The 23,402-nt window shown below is 47.6% G+C and overlaps 1 protein-coding gene across 3 annotated transcripts in view; it reads right to left on the bottom strand.

Moving 5' to 3' along the window:
• The window catches only part of LOC141074138 (constitutive coactivator of peroxisome proliferator-activated receptor gamma-like), a 237,761-nt gene that overhangs the window by 172,731 nt on the left and 41,628 nt on the right, over nt 1-23,402 (bottom strand). For all 3 annotated transcript variants that reach the window (XM_073561674.1, XM_073561673.1, XM_073561675.1), the window contains exon 5: nt 11,841-12,013. In XM_073561674.1, coding sequence (XP_073417775.1) covers nt 11,841-12,013 — 173 coding nt within the window. The remainder of the gene's footprint in view (nt 1-11,840; nt 12,014-23,402) is intronic.

Below are 23,402 nucleotides of genomic sequence, written 5' to 3'. Positions count from 1 at the left end.
TTTGCTCTAAGTGGTCTGATTACTTATATGATGGTGAGAAACTGAATAAGCACGATGTTTAATATTTTACAACAGTAAATTTGTTGTTATGAATTGGCCATTTATGAAGGAGTCGGAGTCGGAGCCGGAGTCGGAGCCTGATAAAATCCAGGAGTCGGAGTCGCAACTGTGGCTTACCGACTCCACAGCCCTGCTGGGAACGCGAAGTCGGGCGCATGTAAAGAAGACAGGAGGCCGTCGGAAGGCGAGAATAACTTTTTTTTTTTAGTTAATTCTCTTTTTTACAGATTAAGGCCTGCGCCTGCCGCTGATTGGTCGCGGACGCCAGTGGCAGGCGCAGCTTACCGTTACAATCAGCGGCCCGCGATTTCGGTTACAGACAGATACGATAAGGCGTTTCTATATATATACTGTAGATATATATATATATATATATATACATACACATACACACACACACACGCGCACACACACACACACACACACATACACAGTGTGTATATATATATATATATATATATATATATATATATATATATATATATATACACACATACACAGTGGGGAAAAAAAGTAGTCAGTCAGCAATAGTGCAAGTTCCACCACTTAAAAAGATGAGAGGCGTCTGTAATTTACATCATAGGTAGACCTCAACTATGGGAGACAAACTGAGAAAAAAAAATCCAGAAAATCACATTGTCTGTTTTTTTTTCATTTTATTTGCATATTATGGTGGAAAATAAGTATTTGGTCAGAAACAGTCAATCAAGATTTCTGGCTCTCACAGACCTGTAACTTCTTCTTTAAGAGTCTCCTCTTTCCTCCACTCATTACCTGTAGTAATGGCACCTGTTTAAACTTGTTATCAGTATAAAAAGACACCTGTGCACACCCTCAAACAGTCTGACTCCAAACTCCACTATGGTGAAGACCAAAGAGCTGTCAAAGGACACCAGAAACAAAATTGTAGCCCTGCACCAGGCTGGGAAGACTGAATCTGCAATAGCCAACCAGCTTGGAGTGAAGAAATCAACTGTGGGAGCAATAATTAGAAAATGGAAGACATACAAGACCACTGATAATCTCCCTCGATCTGGTGCTCCACGCAAAATCCCACCCCATGGGGTCAGAATGATCACAAGAACGGTGAGCAAAAATCCCAGAACCACGCGGGGGGACCTAGTGAATGAACTGCAGAGAGCTGGGACCAATGTAACAAGGCCTACGATAAGTAACACACTACGCCACCATGGACTCAGATCCTGCAGTGCCAGACGTGTCCCACTGCTTAAGCCTGTACATGTCCGGGCCCGTCTGAAGTTTGCTAGAGAGCATTTGGATGATCCAGAGGAGTTTTGGGAGAATGTCCTATGGTCTGATGAAACAAACTGGAACTGTTTGGTAGAAACACAACTTGTCGTGTTTGGAGGAAAAAGAATACTGAGTTGCATCCATCAAACACCATACCTACTGTAAAGCATGGTGGTGGAAACATCATGCTTTGGGGCTGTTTCTCTGCAAAGGGGCCAGGACGACTGATCAGGGTACATGAAAGAATGAATGGGGCCATGTATCGTGAGATTTTGAGTGCAAACCTCCTTCCATCAGCAAGGGCATTGAAGATGAAACGTGGCTGGGTCTTTCAACATGACAATGATCCAAAGCACACCGCCAGGGCAATGAAGGAGTGGCTTCGTAAGAAGCATTTCAAGGTCCTGGAGTGGCCTAGCCAGTCTCCAGATCTCAACCCTATAGAAAACCTTTGGAGGGAGTTGAAAGTCTGTGTTGCCAAGCGAAAAGCCAAAAACATCACTGCTCTAGAGGAGATCTGCATGGAGAAATTGGCCAACATACCAACAACAGTGTGTGACAACCTTGTGAAGACTTACAGAAAACGTTTGACCTCTGTCATTGCCAACAAAGGATATATCACAAAGTATTGAGATGAAATTTTGTTTCTGACCAAATACTTATTTTCCACCATAATATGCAAATAAAATGAAAAAAAAAACAGACAATGTGATTTTCTGGATTTTTTTTTCTCAGTTTGTCTCCCATAGTTGAGGTCTACCTATGATGTAAATTACAGACGCCTCTCATCTTTTTAAGTGGTGGAACTTGCACTATTGCTGACTGACTAAATACTTTTTTTTCCCACTGTATATATATCCACACATATATATGTATATATACACTCACTGGCCACTTTATTAGGTACACCATGCTAGTAACGGGTTGGACCCCCTTTTGCCTTCAGAACTGCCTAAATTCTTCGTGGCAGAGATTCAACAAGGTGCTGGAAGCATTCCTCAGAGATTTTGGACCATATTGACATGATGGCATCACACAGTTGGCGCAGATTTGTCGGCTGCACATCCCTGATGCGAATCTCCCGTTCCACCACATCCCAAAGATGCTCTATTGGATTGAGATCTGGTGACTGAGGAGGCCATTTGAGTACAGTGAACTCATTGTCATGTTCAAGAAACCAATCTGAGATGATTCGAGCTTTATGACATGGCGCATTATCCTGCTGAAAGTAGCCATCAGATGCCTGTTCTTAGCTGAGAGGAGTGGTACCCAGTGTGGTCTTCTGCTGCTGTAGCCCATCTGCCTCAAAGTTCGACGCACTGTGCGTTCAGAGATGCTCTTCTGCCTACCTTGGTTGTAACGGGTGGCAATTTGAGTCACTGTTGCCTTTCTATCAGCTCGAACCAGTATGCCCATTCTCCTCTGACCTCTGGCATCAACAAGGCATTTCCGGCCACAGAACTGCCGCTCACTGGATTTTTTTTCTTTTTCGGACCATTCTCTGTAAACCCTAGAGATGGTTGTGCGTGAAAATCCCAGTAGATCAGCAGTTTCTGAAATACTCAGACCAGCCCTTCTGGCACCAACAATCTTGCCACGTTCAAAGGCACTCAAATCACCTTTCTTCCCCATACTGATGCTCGGTTTGAACTGCAGGAGATTGTCTTGACCATGTCTACATGCCTAAATGCACTGAGTTGCCGCCATGTGATTGGCTGATTAGAAATTAAGTCTTAACACACAGTTGGACAGGTGTACCTAATAAAGTGGCCAGTGAGTGTATATATATATATGTATATATATGTATGTATATATATATATATATATATATATATATATATATATATATATATATATATATATATATAGTCATGGCCAAAAGTATTGACACCCCTGCAATTCTGTCAGATAATATTCAGTTTCTTCCTGAAAATGATTGCAAACACAAATTCTTTGGTATTATTATCTTCATTTAATTTGTCTTAAATGAAAAAACACAAAAGAGAATGAAGCAAAAAGCAAAACATTGATCATTTCACACAAAACTCCAAAAATGGGCCGGACAAAAGTATTGGCATCCTCAGCCTAATACTTGGTTGCACAACCTTTAGCCAAAATAACTGCGACCAACCGCTTCCGGTAACCATCAATGAGTTTCTTACAATGCTCTGCTGGAATTTTAGACCATTCTTCTTTGGCAAACTACTCTAGGTCCCTGATATTTGAAGGGTGCCTTCTCCAAACTGCCATTTTTAGATCTCTCCACAGGTATTCTATGGGATTCAGGTCTGGACTCATTGCTGGCCACCTTAGAAGTCTCCAGTGCTTTCTCTCAAACCATTTTCTAGTGCTTTTTGAAGTGTGTTTTGGGTCATTGTCCTGCTGGAAGACCCATGACCTCTGAGGGAGACCCAGCTTTCTCACACTGGGCCCTAAATTATGCTGCAAAATTTGTTGGTAGTCTTCTGACTTCATAATGCCATGCACACGGTCAAGCAGTCCAGTGCCAGAGGCAGCAAAGCAACCCCAAAACATCAGGGAACCTCCGCCATGTTTGACTGTAGGGACCGTGTACTTTTCTTTGAATGCCTCTTTTTTCTCCTGTAAACTCTATGTTGATGCTTTTGCCCTAAAAGCTCCACTTTTGTCTCATCTGACCAGAGAACATTCTTCCAAAATGTTTTAGGCTTTTTCAGGTAAGTTTTGGCAAACTCCAGCCTGGCTTTTTTATGTCTCGGGGTAAGAAGTGGAGTCTTCCTGGGTCTCCTACCATACAGTCCCTTTTCATTCAGATGCCGACGGATAGTACGGGTTGACACCGTTGTACCCTCGGACTGCAGGGCAGCTTGAACTTGTTTGGATGTTAGTGGAGGTTCTTTATCCAACATCCACACAATCTTGCGTTGAAATCTCTTGTCAATTTTTCTTTTCCGGCCACATCTAGGGAGGTTAGCCACAGTGCCATGGGCTTTAAACTTCTTGATGACACTGCGCACGGTAGACACAGGAACATTCAGATCTTTGGAGATGGACTTGTAGCCTTGAGATTGCTCATGCTTCCTCACAATTTGGTTTCTCAAGTCCTCAGACAGTTCTTTGGTCTTCTTTCTTTTCTCCATGCTCAATGTGGTACACACAAGGACACAGGACAGAGGTTGAGTCAACTTTAATCCATGTCAACTGGCTGCAAGTGTGATTTAGTTATTGCTAACACCTGTTAGGTGCCACAGGTAAGTTACAGGTGCTGTTAATTACACAAATTAGAGAAGCATCACATGATTTTTCGAACAGTGCCAATACTTTTGTCCACCCTCTTTTTTATGTTTGGTGTGGAATTATATCCAATTTGGCTTTAGGACAATTCTTTTTGTGTTTTTTCATTTAAGACAAATTAAATGAAGATAATAATACCAAAGAATTTGTGTTTGCAATCATTTTCAGGAAGAAACTGAGTATTATCTGACAGAATTGCAGGGGTGTCAATACTTTTGGCCATGACTATATATATATATATATATATATATATCCATCAAAAATTGAAAGCAGCACGCCTTTGCTTTCAATTTTTGATTGATGCTTTAAAGGTTTGGTATATACCTGGGAGCGTGCACCCCCTTTTTTCTTATATTGTTTGTGCTGCTTTATCCCTTTTTCAACATATATATATATATATATATATATATATACACACACACACACACACACACAGTCACACACACTGCTCAAAAACTAAAGGAAACACTAAAATACCACATCCTAGATATCACTGAATAGAAAATCCCAGTTGCAAATCTTTATGCATTACATAATGGAATGCATTGAGAACAATGAAACATAAACATGGATTTTTGTGAGTACTCACCGTAAAATCCTTTTCTCCGAGACGCTCATTGGGGGACACAGAGACTGTGGGTGTGTGCTTCTGCCGCCTGGAGGCCGACACTAAGTGTACAAAAAAAGAGTTAGCTCCTCCTCCGCCGCATACACCCTCGCCCCTAGGCCGGGCGTAACTCAGTTTAGTGCATAAGCAGTAGGAGAACGCGCCTTAAACTCAGGCAAGAAACTATATGTCTGAAAAAGGGGGCCACCCTAAACCTTGTACAAGGAATTGTAAAACTCAAAATAAGTAAATGCCAACTGGCTGATAGGGTGGGTGCTGTGTCCCCCAATGAGCGTCTCGGAGAAAAGGATTTTACGGTGAGTACTCACAAAAATCCATGTTTCTCCTTCGTCTCATTGGGGGACACAGAGACTGTGGGACGTCCTAAAGCAGTCCTCTGGGCGGGATCTTAGCTCACCCAATCCATGCTAATTTGCGCCCCTGATTAGAGGTGCGCAACTGCTGCCTGGAGAATCTTTCTTCCCAGGCTTGCATCCGAGGATGCCTGGGTATGTACGTTATAATGTTTGACAAACGTATGTAAACTGGACCAGGTAGCTGCTTTGCATACCTGCTCCGCTGAAGCCTGGTGTCGTAGTGCCCATGAGGCACCCACTGCCCGTGCCGAGTGAGCCTTGATCCCTGCCGGAACCGGCGTGCCACTGATTTGATAAGCTTCTTGGACCGTCAGGCGAACCCATCTGGCCAAAGTCGCTCTGGACGCAGCGAGCCCCTTCCGCCGTCCCTCTGGAACCACGAATAGAGAATCTGTCTGGCGGAATGGCGCCGTCCTTGTCACATACCTCCTAAGAGCTCTTACCAGATCCAGGGTGTGCAAAGCCTTCTCTACCCTGTGCACCGGTGCCGGGCAAAACGAAGGTAAGACGATGTCCTCGTTGATATGAAATGCAGACACAACCTTCGGCAAGAAGGGGGGAGCTGGCCTTAAAACTACCTTATCCTTATAAAAGGTTAGGAACGGTGGTTTACAAGATAAGGCCGCCAATTCCGAAACCCGCCTAATAGACGTTATGGCTACTAGAAAAACGACCTTTCTGGACAGGTAAGGCAAGGATACCTCTTGCAATGGTTCGAAAGGGGCCTCCTGAAGGGCTCTGAGCACCAAGTTCAGGTCCCATGATTCCGTCGGCGCCTTATAGGGGGGTACTAAATGTGCGACCCCTTGCATAAACGTCCTAACCTGCCAGACGGAAGCGACTTTTCGTTGGAAAAGTACCGACAGGGCCGAGATTTGCGTTCTGAGGGAACTCGGGGCCAACCCTGCGTCCAGCCCTGCCTGTAGAAAAGCCAGTACGTTGGGGATCGAAAAAACCAGAGGAGCCACTTCACGATCCCTACACCAACGGAAGAAAACTTCCCAAGTTCGATGATACACCCTCGCCGAGGAAGGCTTTCGGGCACTCACCATCGTGGCCGCCACATCGCGTCTGAATCCTGCCTGTGTTAACAGCCAAGATTCAATGGCCACGCCGTCAAACACAGGGCCCCTAAGTTCGGATGGCAGATCGGCCCTTGGGACAGTAAGTCCGGCCGATCTGGAAGACGCCAGGGTACGTCCACCACTAGTTGGACCAGATCTGCGTACCAGGCCCGCCGGGGCCAGTCCGGGGCCAGCAGAATTGCTGGAACCTTCTCTCTCCTTATTTTCCTGATAACTCTTGGAAGCAGCGGCAGCGGGGGGAACAAGTACGGGAGACGAAACTGGCTCCACGGGAGCACCAGCGCGTCTGCTGCGATTGCCTGCGGATCGAGGGATCGAGCAACAAACCTTAGTACTTTGGCATTCTCTCTGGATGCCATAAGGTCCACGTCTGGTGTCCCCCACCGTTGGCAGATCTGCTGAAAGACCTCGGGGTGCAGGGACCATTCCCCTGCCGCGACCCCCTGTCGGCTGAGAAAATCTGCCGCCCAGTTTTCGACTCCTGGGATGTGCACCGCTGAAATTACCACGCGGTTCTTCTCCGCCCAACGTAGTACCAGTCCGACCTCGCGCATGGCTGCCTGGCTGCGCGTGCCCCCTTGATGGTTGACATATGCTACTGCTGTAGCATTGTCCGTCTGGACGCGCACCGGCTGGTGTCTCAGGAAACACTGGAAATGTTGTAGGGCCAATCGTATTGCCCGTATCTCCAGAATGTTGATCGGGAGAACTATCTCCTGAACGGACCACCGCCCCTGGGCTATGTGACTCTGGAAAACTGCTCCCCAACCTTGCAGGCTTGCATCGGTCGTCACCACCAACCATTGTTCCGGGGGAAAGGGTTTCCCCTGGACCAGAGACGAGTCGCGAGTCCACCACCGGAGAGAACTCCGTACCAGCGGAGACAACTTGCACCGATGACTGAGAGACAGCAGCCTCCGGTCCCATGCTGTCAAGAGCGCATGCTGAAGCGGACGGAGATGGAACTGGGCAAACGGGATTGCTTCTATCGCCGCCACCATTCTGCCCAAAACACTCATGCCATACCGGATGGACCTGGAGCCCGGCTGTAGAAGGTTCCGTATCCCTTGCTTGATTTTTTGCGCCTTGTCCTGAGGGAGGATCACCAGCCCCCGGGAGGTGTCGAAAATCATGCCTAGGAACACAATTTTTTGGGCTGGAACCAAGGACGACTTGCTCCAATTGATCAGCCAGCCCAGACGGGCCAGGGTATCCAGAGTAATACTGACATTGTCCTGGCACTCCTGAAACGACGGCCCCTTTACCAAAAGGTCGTCCAGGTAAGGTAACACCGTTATGCCCCGTGCATGCAGGATGGCCATAACCACCGCCATTATCTTTGTAAAGACTCTGGGGGCAGTGGCCAGACCGAAGGGCAGAGCCACGAATTGGAAGTGACGTCCTCCGATCGCAAATCGCAGGAACCTCTGGTGTGGGGGGAATATCGGAATATGCAGATATGCATCCTGCACATCGATTGAGGCCAGGAATTCCCCTGGATCCATGGCTGCAATGACCGAGCGGAGGGATTCCATCCGGAATCGCCTGACCCTGATGAATCTGTTTAGGATCTTTAGATCCAGAACCGGCCTCACAGTCCCGTCTTTTTTGGGGACCGAAAAAAGATTGGAGTAAAACCCCTGCGACTCTTCGCTCTGCGGCACTGGGGCGATGACCCCTTTGTGCTGTAGCGACGCTACAGCCTGTAACAAACTCTTCGCCTGCGAATCTGTTATGGAAAGTCGCGAACGGAAGAATCGCTGAGGTGGCCGTCCGACAAACTCTATCTTGTACCCGGACGATACAAGTTCTGCCACCCAAGAGTCGCGTGTCACTGCGACCCAAACGTGGCTGAACCTTAGTAGGCGTCCGCCCACTCTGTCGTCCGTAGGTACGGAGTGCCTCCAGTCATTTAGCTGGAGGTTTTTGGGGCTTGGCCCCCTTCGCTCTGGGTAAATGGCCTCGGCCTCTACCCAGCGGATTGGCCCTGTAAGAGACTTGTCTTTCCCTACTCTGGCCATCGTTTGCGGAGGAGTATGCCCTGGCCGAAGTCCCCCCCCAGGGGCTACGAAAGGGTCGAAAACGCCTTTGCGTTTGCCTGAATGCCGGGCGACTTCTCTGCTGCGGAAGGAAACTACTCTTCCCCCCTGTGGCTTCTGAGATAAGCCTATCCAGCTTCTCACCGAACAGTCGATTGCCCTGAAACGGCAATGAGGTTAAGGATTTTTTAGAGATAGAATCCGCTTTCCACAGTCTCAGCCATAATGCACGCCTAATGGCGATCGCATTCGCCGCCGCCACCGCCGAACACTCGGCCGCGTCCAGTGAGGCGCTGACAAGATAATCACTTGCTCCTGACATCTGATTTGCCACCTCTAAGACCTCCGCGGGGAGATCCCTGTCCTGGAGGGCCTTATACAGAGCGTCCCCCCACGAAACCATGGCCTTAGCCACCCAAGTCGCCGCAAAGGAGGGGGCCAGAGCCGACCCTGCTGCCTCATATACCGAGCGGGCAAGTCCGTCCATGAGGCGATCAGTTGGGTCCTTTATAGAGGAAACACTGGGTATCGACAATAGCGATCTTGATGCTAAACGTGACACCGGAGGATCCACTACTGGCGACTCTACCCAAGCCTTATGGAGCTCAGGAGGAAACGGATACTTTGCCTGCAGCGCTTTTTGCATTGCAAAACGCTTATCCGGGTGATCTCTATGTTTCTGGACTAGCTCCTCAAACTCCGGATGCGTGGCAAATCTTCTATGTGGTCGCCTGGATTTCTTAAAAGAGACCTTGTGACCTGAGGCTGTGGGCAAATCGTCCTCGATCTCTAAAGTCTGGTTGACTGCCTCAATGAGACTGTCCACCGAATCCTGGAACCCCAGACTCTCTAGATTCCAGGCCTCTTCCTCCGCTCCTTCATCCTGATCGCTCCCAGAGCTTAGTGACGGGGAACGGGATGCCCTAATACCCGCCGCCGAAGCCCCGGAGGGTCCGGCCGACGGGGAACGAACCCTCTTGATATGAGCTTGCCTGGTACTGGAGCGACCTCTAATGGTTGGAGGGTCCTGAGACGAGGACGAGCTCTCTTCCGCTGGCAGACCCCCCTCCCTGTTCCTGCCCGGGCCCTGAAGGGATTCAATTGCCCTTGTAAGGGACAGCATAGACTGCGATAAGGACACCGCCCATTCCGGGGGGTCCTGACCCCTGGGTTCAGAAACAGTGGGGGGCTCCTGGGCGCGCTCCGACTCACAGGCTTCACAATATTTACCCGCCTGTGCCTTTGGCAGCCTGACCCCACAGGACACGCAAACCGCGTAAAGGAAAGAGTGAGCTTTCCCTTTGGCAGACATACTTGCACAGGCTGAAGGCAGAGTAGAAGGAGGAGGAGGGTAACCTCTTCCTTGACAAGCAGCGTGGTTCTCCACACGGAGTTACACTCACCCACCGGCTCCTGTCTGCAGTACCCCTGCGTGGATGCGAGGTGTTAGGGCGGAAGTCTCTGGGATCTGTGCGCCCGCCGTTTCTCTGACCTCCTGCCCTATATCGCACGTCTCCGCATTCGCCGCCGCCACCGCCGCGTCAGCGGGCGGGATTTCCGGCTACCACCGGAAGTCAGCGGGCGGGACTTCCGGCTACCACCGGAAGTCGGCGCGCGGCCTCGCGCGATACTCGCGGCTCCTCTTGCAGCGGGGCCGCGGCCCGCTCCGATACACGCGGCGTGCGGAGCCCGGGTGCAACGCCCTGGCTACCGCTACTCACCAGCGCCAATTTGCGGTGCGCTCCCGGAGCGGACCCATATATTAAATAGGTGAGCAGGACCATTCGCCGTGCAGGGGGGGGGGGTCTGGCTCTGTCGGTTTTACTCGCGGCCTCTTCCCCTGTACCGGAACCCCCGCTCCTGGGCGCTCTCACCTGCGCCTCCGATTCAACCCCCTGGACTCACAACCAAGGGGTGGACGGGGCCTCCATACACTGCTGCTGTAGGAGAGGAACAACGTGGAGGCTGACCACTGGTTCTGCTCACACGCGCCTGATGAAGTTTGTGGGGAAACCGAGTCCTCTAATCAGGACGCGTTGCCCCTCTTTCGTTAAAAAATAGATGTCTGGAAAAAAGTCCCAGATGTGTCCCTCGGTGCGGGAGAGGACACGTGGAGGGTTACTCACACGTGGTCGCCCGTTGGTGATTTGGGGAGATCGGATCCTCTCTATAGGATCCGTCGCCCCTATCTTATCTTCATAGAAAAGAAGGAAGGGAAAAAAAAAAAAAAAAAAATCTAGTCTGGAACTCCAGACTGCGTGTGCCTCCATCAGACACTAAGCAAAAACTGAGTTACGCCCGGCCTAGGGGCGAGGGTGTATGCGGCGGAGGAGGAGCTAACTCTTTTTTTGTACACTTAGTGTCGGCCTCCAGGCGGCAGAAGCACACACCCACAGTCTCTGTGTCCCCCAATGAGACGAAGGAGAAAAATGATCACTGTAAATCAAAATCAATATCCCATGTAGGTCTGGAATTTGAATCATACTCAAAATCAAAGTAGAAAATCAAATTACAGGCTGATCCAACTTCAGTTGAAATGCCTCAAGAAAAGGAAATGATGCTTAGTAGTGTGTGTGGCCTACTTTCTCCTCTTCTTCCATCACACAAAAGGGAAACCCGTCAGACTCTGGAGTTGATGAAACTTTTTGGAGCCAAGTTGCTTCTTACCCGTGCAATCAAGGTCTTCGCCCCTCCCCCACAAGTTCCAAAAAAACTCAAAGTTCCGGCCTTTGATAATTGGGTGCAATGAATCCTGGACCACGCCGACCTCCTGGGACTCAGTACCATGGGCCTTCTCAATGACCATTCTGTGCACTGGATAGTCTTTAGCATCCCTTCCAAATGCAGTGAACCCCCACCATCTTCCCCAGGATCAAATGGAGAGGGAGTGTGCAAATCCTACAAATGACCATTTTCAGTTTTTTACAACTGATAAAATGATTGGAAACTCTGGTGTGCATAATAATTTCGAACACGGTGTAGAACTGTTGGCTACGTTTTGTGAAGAGGGGGGATCCCATCAACACTATACAACTAGCCAATAATAACTGTTACGTACATAATGCACTTTTGCTTTTTACTTATTTAATTATAGCTGGGTTTTTTCCTTTCATTTTGTCTTTTATAGGTTTTATAATGCTGACATTACCTGAACTGTCAAATATATCAGCAGGCAACAGGTTGCAGCAAGCTGGCTGTCCAAGCTCCTCAGTCCCTCTGTCCATCTCTCCACATGGAAGCATGCCATACATGTATAGAATCTCTGTCTCTGAATGTCAGGGTTCTTAGAAAGCCAAAGCTCCCGAGCAGTCGGAGTTCCACCTACACATGGAAGAGAAATGCTCAAGCTTACAGTATGTACACAAAATACATTTGCTTTAGTAGAGTCAATATCATCAAAAACACAGAAAAAAAATTGCTCAATCTACAAAGTACATCATCATGAATATGCCTGTTTATGAGTGTTTAAAGGACGGCCAAAGAAAGGTCAAAGATACGACCAAAACTTGGAAAAACTCTAAAGCACAGGGAAAAACTACCTTACAAAAATTAATAACACAATACTTAAGGACATTTCACGTACAATGCATGCGCTGTGAATGCTGGCGGGAACTGTCAAGAGCTGAATGGCTGTGTACTAAGCATGCTAAATGCCTTCCTAACAATTCAATCCCATACCTGATTGCAATCTGACCCTGCCTCTAAGGCTGTGTTCACACGTAGCTTTTTTGGGGGTTTTCGCGGCGATTTTAAACTCGCGATTTTGCCGCGAAAACGCAAAACAAAAAGCATCCCATGCAATCCTATGGCATTCCGCACATGCTGTGCTAATCTGCGGATTTTTCCGCGGTGCAGCATGCTCATTCTTTGTGCGAATCGAGGAAAATCCGCACACATAGGAAAGCATTGTTCTGCTTACTTTCCACATGTGACTGTGCCCACCTTCCGATGTCCCTCGCAGCGTCAACAGGCCTCAGCGATGCTGCCGGCAGGTCCCGTTCCCAGTGATGGATTGCGCCAATGACCTTTTATGACGTCACGGTCTCGCGACACCGTAGCGGTCTCACGAGACCGCGACGTCATCAAAGGTCATTGGCGCAATGCATCACTGGGAACGGGACCTTCCGGGAGCATCGTGATGATCGGGTACGCTGAGTGGGACGTCGGAAGGTGAGAAAAACACGATTTTTATTTTTTTTTAATTATTTTTAACATTAGATCTTTTTACTACTGATGCAGCATAGGCAATCTCAATAGTAAAAGTCATAGTTACTCACCAGTTAACGGTATTTTTCGGAGTCCATGACAGCACCACCTGAGAGAGGGGATCCGCCCTTGAGGAACAGGAAATCCTACAGATACATAAGGGCGGCACCTCTCCCACGCATCAGTTGGTTTTCAGAGCACAAGAGGACCACCAAGGTTAGTAGCATAATTTATGTACAATACTTTACACAACTACTCATTACCAGTGTACATATAAGCGGAAGAAGTGCACACCCAAATTTAAACTAAAGGGAGGGAATATACGGGTGCTGTCATGGACTCCGAAAAATACCGTTCAGTCGTCCATGACAGCACCACCTGAGAGAATTACAGAGAATAATAATTACTTTAGGGAGGGACTACAGCCTGCAGAACCCTGACAACAAAGGAGAGGTCTGAGGAAGCACCCAGGTCTAGTCTATAATAATTGTAAAAGGTGCTCGGAGAGGACCAAGTAGCTGCCTTACATATTTGGTCGATCGAGACTTCTGATCTCTCTGCCCACGAGGTTGCCATGGCCCTGGTGGAATGCGCCCTCAGCTTGCCAGGAGCCGGTTTGCCCTTTGACGTGTATGCTAATGAAATGGCCTCCCTAATCCACCTCACTAGCGAGCTTTTTGAAGCCCTAAGGCCCTTTCTAGTGCCCTGATAGGAGATAAACAAGGCATTATCTTTTTTCCAGGGGTCGGTAACTGCCAGGTACTCTAGGAGACATCTCCTAACGTCTAGAGTGTGTAGTTTCCTTTCCTTATCATTCGTGGGATTAGGGAGGAAGGATGGAAGGACTATCTCCAGAGTTCTATGGAAACTGGAGGCTACTTTAGGCAGGTATGCTGGATCGGGTGTAATAATTACCCTGTCGTCCCTGAATTGTATGTAAGGAGGAAGTCTAGATAGTGCCAGGATGTCACTTACTCTACGGGCTGATGTCAACGCTACTAGAAGAGCCACTTTAAGAGACAGGTTTTTTTGTCCGTGAGGACTAGGTTTAGGTCCCATGGCATAAATATATCTTTTATTACCGGTCTGGACCTGCCTGTTGCCTTAATAAACCTATTCATCCAATAGTTACTGGCGATGTTGCAGTTAAACAGGGCCCCTAAGGCTGATACCTGTACTTTAAAGGGCATGTCACACTAAGAGATATCGCTAGCAATATCGCTATAACTTGTGACGTTATAGCGATATTGCTAGCGATATCGCTGTGTCTGATACTTACCTACGACCCGCTCCCCCGCTGGTTATCGCTGATCGCGCGAGAACGTCCTGGACTTTTTCTCGTCGTCAGCTTCCTGCGGCGCTTCCTGCTGTGACGACGAGCGACGCGTGGAGCCGGGCGGGAGGACGCAGGATCGCCTGGTGTGACAGGTAAGTAGCGACCCCCGTCCCCTGCGATGTCGCTGGTGAGATCTGCCTGTGTGGCAGCTCACTAGCGACCACTTAGCGATGTACCAGCGATCCTGACCGCGTCATATCGCTGGTCAGGATCGCTGGTACATCGCTAAGTGTGACAGTACCTTAAGGGTGCTGGTGGAAAACCCCATGTCAAGACCTCTTTGTAAGAATTCTAGCATCTGCGCTATCAGTGTGGACTGCCCAGCTACTACCCCTGAAGGAAACTTTTCCAGATCCTAACGTAGATTTTGGTTGTAATTGGTTTTCTGCTTTTGAGCAGGGTGTTAATTAGGGCTGGGGAGAAACCTTTCTCCTTTAGTAGTGACTGTTCAAAATCCACGCCGTCAGATGTAGGCCAGCCACCTGAGGCTGGTAAACTGGGCCCTGGGATAGGAGATCTGGGATGTTTGGTAGGACCCATGGGTCGGACACAGACATGGTCCTGAGGCATGAGAACCATGCCCTTCTGGGCCAAAACGGGGCGATCACAATAATCCTCGCTTTGTCCTTCCTGACTTTCCTCATCACCAGGAGTAGTAGAGACAGGGGAGGGAAGGCATATGCTAGCCTGAAGTCCCATTTGATCAGAAGAGCATCTACTGCCAGTGGCTTTTCTCTGAGATTCAGAGAGCAAAATTGAGGCACTTTCCTGTTCTCTCTGGTGGCGAAGAGGTCCACTTCTGGCTGCCCCCATTTTTGTACGATCAGGTCGAAGATGGAGGTTTTTAAGGACCATTCCCCTTGTCTTAGAAGGTTGCGGCTTAGGAAGTTCGCTGTGGTGTTTTCTCTTCCTTTTATGTGCAGAGCTGTTAAAGACAGGTGAAGATGTTGCTCTGCCAATTGAAACAGCCGTTCTGCTACCTTCATCAGGGGTCTGAAACGAGTCCCACTTTGGTGGTTGATGTAAGCCACGGTGACCTGATTGTCGGAGAATATTCGAACATGGTGACCCTGTAGATACACAAGAGGATTTTAACTGACTGCTCTACAGCTGTTAGTTCTTTCAGGTTGGAGGACATTTCCAACTGATGGTAATCCCATAGGTCCTGGATTAAGACCTCCCCCATGTGAGCCCCCCAACCCGTAGGGCTTGTGTCTGTGGTGACTACCCGGGTTACGTTATATTCCCAGGGCACCCCTCTGGCTAGATTGTTTTCGTCTAGCCACCAACCAAGGGATCTTATAGCATGTTGGGACAAAGTCAACTGGCCTTCTAGATAACCGCCCAGGATTTTTTGATGACGTAAAACCTCGCCCTGTAGCACCCTTGTATGGAACTGGGCCAACCGGACCGTGGGGATGCAGGACGAGAGAGAACCCAGGAGGGACACTGCCTTCCTCAGGGACATTGGAGGCGTTCAAGACCTGATGTCGTAGGCGAACTAATTTTTCGGGTGGAAGACGACACTCCTGATTCTGCGAATCTAGGATTAGGCCCAAGAACTGCTGAACTTTCATGGGCTGTAGACGGGACTTCTTAATGTTTAGTAGCCACCCTAACCGTTCCAGAGCTGATTTTGCTTTTTGCAATTGATCCAGACAATGGTCTGCTGTTCTGCCTACAATAAGGAAGTCATCCAGGTAGGGGATTACTAGGATGTCTGCTTCTCGTAGATGGGCCATAACCTCCACTATCACTTTAGTGAACACTCGGGGGGCGACTGCTATACCAAAAGGAAGGGCAACATATTGGAAATGCGGTACCGACCCCTCTAAATGAACCGCCACCCTGAGGAAACGCTGATGAGACGCATGGATGAGTATATGGTAGTAGGAGTCTTTTAAATCCAACACCACCATAAAGCAGTTTTCAAACAGTAACTTTATTGTGGAATTGATCGTTTCCATTTTAAATGGCCGAATGATTAGGTATCTATTGAGTGCCTTCAGGTTTATTATGGTCCTGTAAAAACTATCCGGTTTACAGACCAAAAATAGCAGGGAGTAGAAGCCTTCGCCCTTCTCTGCCTCTAGTACTTTTATCAGTACTTTTAAATTGCATAGGTCATGGATTTTGGTCTCTAGGGCAGCCTGTTCCGACAGGGAAGACCTGAGCGGGGTGACCTTAAAACTGTTCGAGGGGGGGGGCACAGGAAAATTCTAGCCTTAGACCTGAGGCTATCAACCCCAGGATCCAGTTACTGTTTGAGATCCGTGACCAGGTTTGGTAGAAGGCTGATAGTCTACCTCCCACCGGAGCCGCTAGTCATTGGGGAGGTTTCTTGGTCTCATAGGATGCTTCCTGGCGTCACCCTCCAAACATAAACCCGGTACCTTTTTACTTCTTATCTTCCCATCTGCCCCGGTCTCTGGATGATCTTCTATGGAAAAATCTCTTCCTAGCGAAGGGACGTCTATAGGAAGGGGTGGGCAGGGAAGGGAATTTCTTTTTATCGTCGCCGGCTTTCTCCAGGAGTTCATCTAGGACTGGACCGAATAGATATTCCCCCTCACACAGGATGGAGCAAAGCCTGGATCTGGCCTGGATATCCCCGGGCCAGCATTTCAGCCATATAGCCCTTCGGGCTGCATTTGATAGAACCACGGCTTTGGCCGCCATTCTTGCAGAATCTGCCGAAGCGTCGGTAAAAAAGGCTGCCGCATTCTGGATGGTAGGTAGGGTCTTCAAGATAGATTCCCTCGAGGCTCTGTCCTCTAATTGTGACTCCTGCTGGTCTATTCAAACCATCATAGATCTGGGCGCCAGCTGACATTTCCCATGTCCCTTTCAGTTAGGAGTCTGCCTTTTTATCTAGTGGGTCTTTTAAAGAAGCCATGTCGTCAAAGGGAATAGCGGATTTTTTGGACGCTTTAGTCACTGCTGCGTCCAATTTCAGGGCTTTGTCCCATTTGTTTACCAAGGGTCCTCAAAGGGATATCGCTGTTTAAAAGCCGGTGGTAGGGAGCCTTTCCTTTCTGGTTTCTTCCATTCCCTATTGATCAGGTTTTGGACCTTGTCGTTTAACGGGAACGACTTACGCTTCCTGGGGTCTAAACTGCCGAACATTAGGTCCTGTGCTGACCGTTCTGGTTTGGCGTCTGTTACCCCCATGGTGGCCCTAACTGCCTTGACTAATTTATCCACTTGTCCTAGACCCAAGCAGAAACGACTGGTGTCCTCCTCTGAAGAGAACGCAGACGAAGAAGTGGAGAGCTCTGAGGAATCTTCCTTCCCTCTAGGGTCAGCTGAGGGTCTGACCCTGAGAAGCTTGCTCTCTTTCTTTTCTTAGATGACTCCCCCTGGGATACAGACTTTAGAGCTTTAACTTCCGTCCTGATAATTTCCCTTAGACTCAAAAAGAAGTCAGGGGTTTCTTCTGCCACCGTCTGCCGTATACATGACTGGCACAGTTTTTTAGGGTAGGCATCCGGCAAGGGGCAATTGCAAAGGGCACACTCCCTGTTTTTCGCTTTGTCAGCGCACTTCTTCCCCTATAGGAGGAAAAAACATAAGGGGAACACTGCATCAGGGCACATTCACTAAGATCTCTTACCCTGAGCAGTAGGCGTAGGTAACGAATCACGGGGGGGGGGGGGGCGAGCTGGATCCTTCGGCCTGGAGGAACTTCTGTGGCCGGATTGTCCAGTTCGTTTTTTCTTTTGCTGGGAGATTGTCTGGGACCTCTCAGAGGTACGTTCCTGCTCTCGGTCCAGCTGGGCCACGGGAGCTTCCAGCTCATCCATTGCTGCAAATGGGCCCAAAGTAGCCCTGCAGCGTTTCTGTGGCTTTTTATGCTCCTCCCCCCGGAAATCCGGGTCCACAGGCGATATGCCAGGGGTTCCATTTTCCTCCCTCCCCCCCTCCACGCCTCCCCGCTGCTCCTGCCGGCACCTGCACCACCACCACCCAGCGGCGAACAACAGGACCAGGACGGGGGTTCGGGGGCACATACTCACGTTTCGGCGCTGGCCCTGGAGACGGGCATCCTCCGGACCCCGCTCCCACCTGCTCCGCACACTGTCGTGGAGCCCTACCCGGACCCACCGTGGCACTTCCAGGGACCCCGCACTGACCGAGGTAGGAGACCCACCCGCTACCTGAGTCGGACAGCCGGCCTGGGGATTCCTCGTCCATGATGATACGATCTGTAGGGAATCCTGTCCTTCAGGAACAGGAAACCAACTGATGCGTGGGAGAGGTGCCGCCCTTATGTATCTGTAGGATTTCCTGTTCCTGAAGGGCGGATCCCCTCTCTCAGGTGGTGCTGTCATGGACAACCGAATAAAAGTTGGTCACACTCGTTAAACACTATGTTTGAGGAGTGTGACCAACCTGTCAATCACTTTTCCAAGCGATGCTACAGATCGCTTGGAAAACGCTAGCATTCTGCAAGCTAATTACGCTTGCAAATCGCTAGTTTTTCCACGGGAAATAGGCGGGAATTAAAATGCGGTTTTCTCGCATATTTCCCGCGGAATGGAATTCCCAAGGAAATTTCTGCGGCAATTCCGAAACGTGTGCACATAGCCTAAGACTTTTTCACATTAGCCTTTTTTTGCGCATCGTGTGCATCCATCATGCGCACCTACGTTTAACATGGCGTGGGCATGGTCTTGTATTTGCATGCGTTCGGCTGCGTTATCGTGCACATGCGTTTTTTTTCAGATGTGCGTCTAGACGCGCCAGATGCAACATGTTGCATTTTTGGGGCTGTCCAAAAAAACGCATGTGTACGCTTGCGCACGGAATGCGTAAAAAAACCGCATTACAGTTTGCGTACGCATGCGTTTTAAGAGTAAACATGGCTAGAAACTTAAAACCGTAAAATTGTATACCTTACCGCGCTATACTGAGCAGGTGTATGGGACCAACAAGGTCTATAGTAGACAGAATACCAGAGGGGGTATTGGTTTATAATCTCCACCCTTTCTTCCCCCCCCCCCCCTCTGGTATTCTGTCTACTATAGACCTTGTTGGTCCCATACACCTGCTCAGTATAGCGCGGTAAGGTATACAATTTTACAGTTTTTAGTTTCAAACAGGAACCGACACAGCCCTGTCTCCCTACCTGCTGCATCTGAGCTACTTTTTATAGCTAGGTAGCGCCCGTGTATATTGTAAACTATTTGTTTTATATGGCTAGAAACTTGTTAAAACGCATGTGCATAAAAACACAAACGCATGCAAAAACGCATGATGCGTTTTTGCATGCATTTCTATTGCACACGATGCACAAAAAAACGCTAATGTGAAATTAGCCTTAGGTTATTTTCACACTTGCGCTTTTTTGCTGCGCGTTTTTTGCGCACACAAACGCATGAAAAAACGCATCATGCGTTTGTGTGCGTTTTTTTGCGGGTTTTGGTGAGTTTTTTTTACGCATTTGTGCGCATTACAAAGCGCACGTATGCGCACCCATAGACTATAATGGGTGTTTTGCTGTAAAAAAAACGCAATGCGTGCGCATGCATTTTTTGGGGCAAGTCGGACGCACAAAAAATGCAACAGGATGCATTTTGTGCGCCCGAACGCACACTACAAAAAAACGCATGCGCATACAAACGCGTACAAACGCATGTGTATGCGCACCTATGTAAAAGATAGGGGGGAAAAATGCATGCTTTTTTGCGCTAAAAAACAGCGCAAAAAACGCAAGTGTGAAACCAGCCTTCGAAAGGTTAAAGATAGGTGTTTATTTCGGTGTCTGAAATACCTGGAGTCAGTTTGGTTTCATTCATGAGGCAGGCTCGGGCCGAATGTCTGCCCACGACAGTGAACTTGTGTAAAGCTCATGCTTTTAAGGAATGTGGGATGCATTGTTGAAGCTATGAGGCTTTGTACTGGTGGAAACCAAACATGGGGAAACATAAAAGATCAATTTTGACAATGACCACATGACAGAGGATTGTTTTCGAGTAGGTAATTACCTGTCCTTGCAAATATTTTGAAATTACAAGAACGAAAACCGTTCTCAAATGTTTGACATTGAAATTGTTCCAGAAAATGAAGCATTTCTCCCAGAAATTTACTGCAATTACACATGTTTTGCAATACACAAGTTTATTTCTTTTGTGTGTACTAGAACACCACAAAAAAACAGAGAAAAAAAGGCAATTTGGACATAATTTCACACAAAACTCCAAAAATGAGCCAGACAAAATTGTTGGCACCTTCAACTTAATATTTGGTTGCACGCCCTTTGGAATAAATAACTGCAATCAATCGCTTCCTATAACCATCAACAAGCTTCTTCCACCTCTCAACTTGAATTTTGAACCATTATTTTTTGTAAACTGCTCCAGGTCTCTCATATTTGAAGGGCGCCGTCTCCTAACAGCAATTTTAAGACCTCTCCACAGGTGTTCAATGGGATTTAGATTCAGACTCATTATTGGCCACGTCACAACTGTCCAGATCTTTGTTTCCATTTATTTCTGGGTGCTTCTACAAATATGTTTAGGGTCATTTTCCTGCTAGAAGACCCATGACCTAGGAAGCAAACCCTGCTTTCTGACACTGGGCACTACATTGCAACGCCAAAATCCTTTGGTAATCTTTAGATTTCATGAATCCTTGCACATAGTCAAGGCTCGCAGTCTCAGAGGCAGCAAAACAACCCCAAAACATCTGTAACCTTCCACCATATTTGCCCGTAGATACTGTGTTCATTTCTTTGTAGGCATTATTCTGTTTTCAGTAAAAGAAAAAGGGCAATCCCACAAGGGTTGCCGTGATGTGGCGGGATGGCTTGTACATCCATCTTGAATGCGGCAGCCAGGGTCATATTTCTGTCCAGCCGCTTCACCGATGCCTCCATCTTGTGCCAGTCATTACACTGGCTACCTATTCGCTACAGGGTCCAGTATAAACTCATCTCTCTCACCCACAAAGCTCTCCACTGTTCTGCACCGCCTTATATCTCCTCTCTCATCTCTGTCTATCGCCCTACACGTGCCCTCCGTTCTACAAATGACCTAAGACTAACATCCCCCGTAATCCGAACCTCGCACCTCCGTCTCCAAGACTTCTCTCGTGCTGCTCCAGCTCTCTGGAATGCACTTCCCCAGACGATCAGACTGATACCTAGCCCTGACCTATTCAAGCACGCTTTGAAAACCCATCTCTTCAAAGAAGCCTATCACATCAACTACTCAGCAAGCTAACTTTGCCCTGTTCCCTCCTTCCAAATATTATTCTGAATCTGCACCCTACTATTCATCTGTCTCCACACCCTTCATGCACATGATAACTGCACTTGATACTTGTCTATTGCACTTAAACACACGGGCTGATGACCGGATCATGCAGCTTTATATGAAAATCCCTATTATAATTGCCAGACCTGAATTAACAAGCATTTCTCACCTACTGTGTCCCCCCATTTCCTTGTAGATTGTAAGCTTGCGAGCAGGGACCTCACTCCTAATGTCATTGTTTGAATTGTCTTAACTTGTATTGAATTTATTGTCTGTACATGTCCCCGCTTAATTGTAAAGTGCTGCGGAATATGTTGGCGCTATATAAATAAAAATTATTATTATTATTATTATTACATTATTGTGATGTGATTTTCATATTGCCCTCACATGTCACTTGCCACAGATGAGTTTGAACAAATATTACATGCTTGAAAAATAGTAGTTTACCCACAATTTTGGAAAGGTGTCAACCATTTTGTATGGCCTATTTTGGGGGTTTTGTGTGAAGTTACGTCCAATTTGCCTTTTTTCTCTGTTTTTTTTTTCTGTTGTTCAAATGCACACAAGTGATTGACTGCAGTTATTTATTCCAAAGGGTGTGCAACCAAATATAAGTTGAGTTTGTGTGAAATTATGTCCAATTTGAATTTTTTTTCTCTGTTTTTGTGCTGTTCCAATACAAAGAAAGAAAATAAACATGTCTATAACAATATATGTACAGTGCCTTGCAAAAGTATTCGGCCCCCTGGAACTTTTCAACCTTTTCCCACATATCATGCTTCAAACATAAAGATACCAAATGAAAATTTTTGGTGAAGAATCAACAAGTGGGACACAATTGTGAAGTTGAACAAAATTTTTTGGTTATTTTAAATTTTTGTGGAAATTCAAAAGCTGAAAAGTGGGGCGTGCAATATTATTCGGCCCCTTTAACTTAATACTTTGTTGCGCCACCTTTTGCTGCGATTACAGCTGCAAGTCGCTTGGGGTATGTCTCTATCAGTTTTGTACATCGAGAGACTGAAATTCTTGCCCACTCTTCCTTGGCAAACAGCTTGAGCTCAGTGAGGTTTGATGGAGATCGTTTGTGAACAGCAGTTTTCAGCTCTTTCCACAGATTCTCGATTGGATTCAGGTCTGGACTTTGACTTGGCCATTCTAACACCTGGATACGTTTATTTGTGAATCATTCCATTGAAGATTTTGCTTTATGTTTGGGATCATTGTCTTGTTGGAAGACAAATCTCCGTCCCAGTCTCAGGTCTTTTGCAGACTCCAACAGGTTTTCTTCAAGGATGGTCCTGTATTTGGCTCCATCCATCTTCCCATCAATTTTAACCATCTTCCCTGTCCCTGCTGAAGAAAAGCAGGCCCGAACCATGATGCTGCCACCACCATGTTTGACAGTGGGGATGGTGTGTTCAGGGTGATGAGCTGTGTTGCCTTTACGCCAAACATATCGTTTGGCATTGTTGCCAAAAAGTTCAATTTTGGTTTAATCGACGAGAGCACCTTCTTCCACATGTTTAGTGTGTCTCCCAGGTGGCTTGTTGCAAACTTTAAACGGACACATTTTATGGATATCTTTGAGAAATGGCTTTCTTCTTGCCACTGTTCCATAAAGGCCAGATTTGTGCAGTGTATGACTGATTGTTGTTTTATGGACAAGACTGTCCCACCTCAGCTGTAGATCTCTGCAGTTCATCCAGAGTGATGTTGGGCCTCTTGGATGCATCTCTGATCAGTCTTCTCCTTGTTTGAGATGAAAGTTTAGAGGGACGGCCGGGTCTTGGTAGATTTGCAGTGGTATGATACTCCTTCCATTTCAATATGATCGCTTGCACAGTGCTCCTTGGGATGCTTAAAGTTTTGGAAATCAATTTGTATCCAAATCCGGATTTAAACTTCT

The sequence above is a fragment of the Dendrobates tinctorius genome, unplaced genomic scaffold, assembly GCF_039654945.1.
Source record: "Dendrobates tinctorius isolate UK_male_01 unplaced genomic scaffold, ASM3965494v1 ptg000325l, whole genome shotgun sequence".
NCBI classification, from domain to species: domain Eukaryota; kingdom Metazoa; phylum Chordata; class Amphibia; order Anura; family Dendrobatidae; genus Dendrobates; species Dendrobates tinctorius.
This window is presented reverse-complemented; position numbering and strand designations above follow the sequence as displayed.